The sequence below is a fragment of the Macadamia integrifolia genome, chromosome 7 (assembly GCF_013358625.1).
Source record: "Macadamia integrifolia cultivar HAES 741 chromosome 7, SCU_Mint_v3, whole genome shotgun sequence".
Lineage (NCBI taxonomy): Eukaryota > Viridiplantae > Streptophyta > Magnoliopsida > Proteales > Proteaceae > Macadamia > Macadamia integrifolia.
Genome location: NC_056563.1, coordinates 12,825,954 through 12,833,101, shown reverse-complemented (window position 1 = coordinate 12,833,101; position 7,148 = coordinate 12,825,954). Strand labels below are relative to the sequence as shown.

The 7,148-nt window shown below is 42.0% G+C and overlaps 1 protein-coding gene and 1 long non-coding RNA gene across 4 annotated transcripts; one reads left to right on the top strand and one right to left on the bottom strand.

Annotated features, from left to right (window-relative positions):
• Positions 1-210: 210 nt before the first annotated feature.
• On the bottom strand, positions 211-3,068 carry LOC122085033 (patellin-3-like). Its single transcript, XM_042653468.1, has 4 exons — positions 1,542-3,068; positions 1,317-1,441; positions 1,060-1,201; positions 211-943 (listed from the first exon to the last, which is right to left on the bottom strand). The coding sequence occupies exons 1-4, from the start codon at positions 2,886-2,888 to the stop codon at positions 686-688; spliced, it is 1,872 nt and encodes a 623-aa protein (XP_042509402.1). The 5' UTR covers positions 2,889-3,068; the 3' UTR covers positions 211-685.
• A 1,169-nt stretch (positions 3,069-4,237) lies between these two features.
• On the top strand, positions 4,238-6,832 carry LOC122083276. Of its 3 annotated transcripts, none has more exons than XR_006141611.1 (5): positions 4,238-4,316; positions 4,404-4,495; positions 5,684-5,808; positions 6,038-6,187; positions 6,719-6,832. It is a non-coding gene; the product is annotated as an uncharacterized LOC122083276 (long non-coding RNA). The 3 variants fall into 3 exon arrangements; XR_006141610.1 differs by having other exon boundaries at positions 5,677-5,808; positions 6,052-6,187; XR_006141609.1 differs by having other exon boundaries at positions 5,677-5,808.
• Positions 6,833-7,148: the final 316 nt, after the last annotated feature.

Here is a 7,148-nt window from a genome sequence, read left to right as displayed (position 1 = left end):
AAAAAAAAAAAAAAACTATTAAAAATAATATCATACCCCTTCCTTTACACCTAAATACCTAATAATAAATAAGGGTTAAATAAGATACAACAAAAGCAAATCATGCCAAATAATAACAGTGCCATTCTTTATGAAGACAACCCCCCAGTGACCCAGTCCCCACTGGTTCCATAGGCAAACAATCAAGAATACCATAAATGAAGCCAAATGTATAAACAAACAAATCATTTACTATGACATAAGAGATACACCCATTTCACCAAAAAAAGCCAACCAATGTACATAGAAATTTTACAGGCAACAGCAGTAACAGGTTTTCTTTCCACTCTCCCTCTCTTTTTCCTCCAATTCCCATTCATTCCCTTTCCTTCCACATTATCTTCACCAATAAAATCTCAAAAACAACACCCAAAAAAAAAAGAAGACAAGCCAAAAATCCCCTCAAGTAAAATTTATAAAAATTAAAAATTATAAAAAAATTAAATTTCATAGAAAGAAATAGTAGATAGCTAAACAAAAGGAATCCCACCCCAAAACCTTCAAGTCAATGTGATGATGTTGAATTTCTGATGATGAGGTCTGAAGCAGTACTCACATGTCAGATTCTCACAATTCTATTTTGAAAATTTTGGGTTCATCTGATTGAATTTCACCTCCTCATGGACGATTTAGAATAAAAGTGAACTCAATCTGAGGAGGTTTTGGTCTTGAACCTGTAGAGGAGTTTCTTCTTCTTGGACGAGGTGTTGTCAAAGGTGAGCACCACCCTTCCAGGCTCGCCAATCTTGAAGCTGTTAGAGAGCACCGGTTCATCGGTGGTAGGCATCAGCTTCCTTCTCTTCTGCACAATCACAGTGTAGCCGTCTTCGGCATTCGGCACAAACTCAGCACCATAGCTGACATCCCAACCAATTACCCGAAGCTCCCAAACGAGAACGCAAGTCTGCAGATCATTAAATGCAAGAGCAAAGTATCAATTAGCATTTATTGTATCAGAAACAAAAAGAGGTTCTTTCAAATCAGTTTAGATAATTGAGATATAGAAAACAAAGAACCTACCTCAGAAACAGGGATATCAACAATGTGCTTTGTTGTTGGCTTTATAGTGACTTCACTAACTGGATAGGCTGTGGAGAATTCTTGCTCTCCTTCCCTGCTCAAGCCCCCGTATTGAACTGGCACTTGCTCAGGAGCTATGTATCTGTTGAAGAAACAATCATAAAGTCAAAAATTTTCAATCAAACAAACCCAGAAAGAGAAGAGAACAGAGAGAGGGATCAAAAAATCTAAGTAAGAAAGCTGAAATCTTGACTAACTTGAAAAGGGTCTCGGCCGATTTGGATGGCCCAGCAAAGACAAACTTGCTTTTTGTTCTCTGGGTCAAGAAGGGACTGATCATCCGATTGAAAGCAAGGTACCACCAAGGAACATTGATAAAGACCTGAACAATCACCAAACCCAAACCCAAACCCAACAAGTGATAAGAATCAAAATTCGACTAAAATGGTGCTTGAATCAGATCATTAGCGAAGAAGCAGTACCTGTTTGGCGACGAACTCTGGGTAGTTGTCTTGGAGCAAGGAAAGAGCCTGCCTTGTAGCCTGTCGAAGCTCCCACTTTCCGGGTCCAGGAGAATTCTTGAGATCATTAACCTGAACAATTGTGGAAAGACCACTTGGGCTAAAATCGAGCTTCTGAATGCTCTTTTCAAGGAACTGAATTCTCCACCGCAGGAACTTCTGCCGCTTCTCCTCATCAGCGAAAGCCTTCTGATACAGCTCCTTGTTCTGGAACTCTCCATATACGTTGTAACACACAGGGTGGCCTTCCTTATCAGACCCATACATGAACACAGCCTTCTCCAGATCATTACCAAGGTCTTCCTCAAGAAGGGTCTCAATTCCGAACTGTTTCCTCCATGCCACCGTGTTCTTGATCATGGTGAAAGCGTCTTTCACCCTGAAGTCCCTGGCACGAAGGAATTTCAGAAGGATCACATCGCTCCGCTCGTCGGCAAGCAGAGGGATTCCCCATATTGACACCTCCTCCGGTGGCGGAGGTGGTGGCGCAGCGGCGTCGGCTATCTCTTCCTCTTTCGTTTCAGCAGGTGCAGCGGCGCCCGCAGCAGCTTCTGTCACCGGTTCCTTTTCTGGCGCCGCTGGTGCAGGTTCCTCAGCCGGTACTGCAGGAGTAGAGACGGCTACGATGGTCTCTTCAATGGCCTCAACAGTCTTAGCCCCATCGTCGTCAACGAAGGTTATCTTCTCAACCACCTCTGTAACCACCACGGCCACTGGTTCCGATGTTGGTTCTGGTTCTGGTGGTGTCACTTCTTTCTTTTCTTCCTCCGGCGTTGCCGATGATGCTTCTTTCTTCTCCTCGACCACTTCCAGGGCCGGTGTAGGCTCTGCAACTTCGCTAGCCTTCGTCTTCGGGGGCTCTTCCGTCATTGTCGGTGCCGGCGCTTCATCATCAGCAGCAGCAGCAGGGGCAGGGGCTTCTTGCATGTCAGCTTTCTTCTCCTCATCTTTGGGTTTCTCTACCCCTGCCGCCGGTGGAGGCGGTAGAGGAGCAGTGAACTCGTGTTTGTTAAGGGCTTCCTGGATGAGCTGCTTCAGCTCTTCGAGGGCTTTCTTCTCTGGGTTAGGAAGATCAGAGACGATGTTGCTCTCCTCCTTAAAAGAAACAGATTGAGCGATGGCCTTCTCCTCAGTGACCTTTGGCTTCTCAGCCTCCTCAGTAGCAGCAACTTCTTCGATGATGACGGTGGGCTTGGTGGCCTCCTCTACCTCAGGCACCGGTGGTGGTGATGGGTTTTTCTCGATCGCAGTTTTCTCAGTCTCAGTAACAACGACTTCCTCTGCTTTCGTCTGGGTCTCCTCTGCCATTGTTGAAGATGAAGAGGGGCTTTCTGAATTTTCTTCGATCAAAAGAGAAGTATTAGAGAATGGAGATGGAAATTTGGTCTCTGGGTTCGGAGGGGAAGAGGGGGAGGAGCTTAAAAAACGTGCTGAGAAGTAACGAGGCTTGCCTCAATTGCCTTATACGGCTGCTTCCACTCTGTGTGCCATATAGAAGAGACGCGAGAGAGAGAGAGATCCCAGTCTGTCATACTCAAACAGACAGCTCGTACGGTGGGACCCACAACACACCTCCCCTCTCGCCCAACTGCCCACCCCCAAATTTTTTTCCTTTTTTGAATTAATTAATTTCATGGTTAAGTATGTAACGGCGTTTCCCGCCGTTTCACTACCGGCATCAGTTACTCGCCGGCGCTAGAAGCTGTTACTTCTTGGCTTTCGAACGGCCGAGTGGGTCCCGTAGAAGGAAGGGAAGGGAAGACGGGACGATGACTTTAATTTAAATCTGTAGGCCCCTAACTATTTCGGGACCTTTGGTGCGGCACTGCGGCCATTGGTTTTGATGAATCCACTTGGTCCGGTACCGCAGCCCTTGGTTTTGATGAAACATCTTTTGTCTTATTATTATTATTTTTTTGGGCATTTTTGTTAATTGTAAAATCATTTCAATTTGATAGAAGAAGTGTTTTTTTCGGCTAATTTTTTGTCATGATTTATATCACGTTGAGGAATATTTGGCTTTATTTTAATTTATTTTATTTTTTTTGTGGTGAATAATATTTTGCTAACATTCAAATGAGAACCTACAGGTTGATGGGGCTTGTTCTCAACTGGTTGAGGATGAAAAATCCATCACTAACTGGACAACCTCCCTAGTGCTTCAAGAAGAATGCTTTCTTAAGCAGAAGTCCAGGGAGAGTGGTTAACTTTTATATATATATATATGGGTTGAGGTTTTCTGGTCGGACACCCTATTTAAGAATCTTTTGAGGGGTATATTTTGGACCGTAGGATCTGAACAAAATCAATCCTAATGGTTGATTTATCTATATTATTAATATAACAATAGAACAATATACGTATTAGGTATTTTTTTCTGTTAAGGTGTAACGTATCTTGAAAATAAAGAAACGCAAGAACCCCGATTTTCTTCTGCCTACCTGCGTGTCCCAAGTCCCAACTTACCATTTCCTCTGATTTCAAACCTCAACCCTATGGAAGCCCCTGAATCCCTGGAAGAAAATGGAAGCCACTGAATCCCTGGAAGAAGAGAAAAGCAAGAGCCCCAAATTTCTTCTCCCACACGAGTCCCTATCCCGTCCTTACAGGCGGTGATCGAAAGCTTGTGCCCTTGAATCCCTGGAAGAAAAGAAAAGCATGAGCCCAAAGTTTCTTCTCCCACACGAGTCCCTATCCCGTCCTTACAGGCGGTGATCGAAAGCTTGTTTTTTGAAGGTATTGAAAACCCCATTTTGTCGAGATTCCTGAGGTGCAGAACGTTAAAACTTAGGGCATGCCCTAACTCCCTTTGTTAATGGGCAGGTTGGCTCTGTAGTCGTTCGTCCACCCATTTGGCAAAGGCGTTCATCCATGGAGGCTCCGGCAGCTATTCACCCTCACCTTCGTAAACACAGGTATGATTTGCCTCCCCCCTTCTCTCTCTCTCTCTCTGCCTTTGCCTTCTCCAACTGAAGCATCTAACGGGTTTGTGGATTTTGGTTCCATATTCTTTCATGTGATTCTTCAATATTTGAGTAATTTTTGAAAACAATATAATTACTGTAACTCTATATTTCCGCTTTAAGCATCTCTGGTTCCTTGTTAGTTTGGGTACCGGAGGTATGCATTTTCGGATCTATTGTTTGTTTTATTAAAATTTGATACCTAAGATTAATTTGATAGTTACTCTGCCATCCCCAGACCCATTTTCAGACTCCCACGTTTACATAAGTTTGTAAATCTTCCTTGTAATTTTGTTAATTAAAGATCGATATAGGCACACTTCTCTCTGTGTTTCGCAATTGATTCTTTTTTTGGTTTAATTAATCTGATTTAATTAAAGGTCTACAATGCAAACAAGGTCCACCAAGTTTAAGGTTGATGTGGGCATCCGATTCCCCTTATGAAAAACCAATGCACTATTTCCCCTCCTTCAAGGAAAAAAAAAATGTACAGTAGATTATGGTTTTCCAGGGTGAACTGTTAACATCAACTGAGTTCTGTTCTCCTTCCTTAAGGTCAATATATCATGTTCAGTTATCAAGCCATGAATATTAGTGATACCCTTTTGGCAATTTTGATGGGCTATCATTTCGTAGAGCATTGGGATGAGGGCAATCAAATCCATCTTGTGGATAAATGGTTTTGATAATCTCCTTTAATGGTGGCCATATGATCATGGCATGGTAAGTGTCATAATAAGATGAAAAATATCAGCAGAACATGTTATAATACTTGATAAGCTTGTCTTCTTGCTCAATTTACTTCTATGCACTGGTATTATATTTGTTGTGCTTGTATAATAATTTGCATTATACTTGTTGGTGTATGATGTCCTGTATTCTGTCTCAATTTTTCCTATATATTTGTAGCGAGATTCTCTTTCTCTGTAAGCAATCAAAGAGAGGTGTGAGGACAACCATTGAGGTTTTTTGGTCGGACGCCTCATATAGGAATCTTGTGAGGGGTATTTTTTGGACCGTTGGATTTAAATTTCATTGTCCTAAAGTGTTGATTTGGAATAAGTTGTATGTATTATAATACACATGAATATTTTGCAAGATTGTCTAAGAAACATTTTTTTGTTTGGTATAAGTGTTTAGGGAAACCTAAGATTTACGTGTTAGAGAAACGAAAGAGGGAAGAGGAGAGTTTACCCCTGCAACGCCCCAACCCACCGATCTTGCCTGAGAACGATCAAGCATCAGAGTTCTTTCTGCGCTGACAGGTAATTCTTACTTACAACTTTAAATTTCTTTTTTGTTACTTATAAGGATTCATTTCTTGAAAAGTCGGAGAGGGGGAGAGAGACGGTTTTTGGTCTTGATTATCTCTGTTCTTGTTGTTGAGATCTGAAACTGGGTAAATCGATTGATCTCTGAAGCCATTTAAGAATTCTTCCAAACATCTCTCTCTATCTGAATTTACTGTGACTTTCTACCCTTTCTCTCACCTAGGTTTGTGATCTCAGAATACAAACAGGAGCTTTTGCTGGTGAGGTTTGAACAGGGATTTACAGTAGTCGGCGAGGATTTTCTGCAACAAGTTTGAGTAAATCTTCGAAAACCACATCCCGTGTGGAGCATCTTCGTTGGGCATTACAATAGGTACATATCACTTCTGAGTCTGGAAAGTTTGAAAGAGACTTGTAAGCTCTATTTTTTTCCCCATGTTTAGGAAGATCTGGCTCCCTTTACGGATTTTGTTTTACATGTTTCTGTTCTGATCTGGCATATGGCTATGATCTACTCCACACCTATGGTCTGATTATGCTGGTTCTTTGCCAAATCATAAGAAACTGATTGGAATATTGGATTTGATTTAGTTCCCCCCTTTATATTGTTTTCAAACCCCATGGTACCCCTGTGTGTGTGAGAGAGAGAAAATTAATAAGAAAAATGCCTTCCCATCCATGTTTGGAGGAATACTCTCTTACATTCGAGAAAAAAAAAGAAAAAGGAGGGGTGTTCTTTGGACCCCTCATATAGGTATCTTGTGGGGGGTGTTCTTTGGACCGTTGGATCTAAATTTCATTGTGCTGAAGCCTTGATTTGGAATAAGTAATATGTATAATAATACACGTACGTATTGTAAGATATAGTGTATATAATTCTAAGAAAACCTTTTGTGGTTAGAAGAGTTTTTGGAAAATTGGAGAAATGAAGGAGGGAAGAGGAGATTTTGCCACTGCAACGTCCCAACCCACCGATCTTGCCGGAGAACGGTCAAGCATCGGACTTGTTTTTGCTGCGACAGGTAATTCTTACTTCCAATTTCATTTTTTTTTTGTTGGTTATGAGTATTCAGCTCTTGAAAAGTCGGAGAGGGAGAGAGAGAGAGACGGTGTTAGGGTCTGATGAGATGAGAACAGACGGGAGAGAGAGAGAGAGAGAGACCATAAGGACCTTTTTAGTGAGTTGGTAAGTGTACTCTGAGAATGATTCCAAATTCTAAATTCTAAAAGAGTGCGAGAGAGAGAGAGAGAGAGAGGGAGATCCCGATGAGGGAGAGAGGTACGTCATCCACGTTTCTTTCCCAATCTCTCACGAAATAATAGCTTCTGCGGTG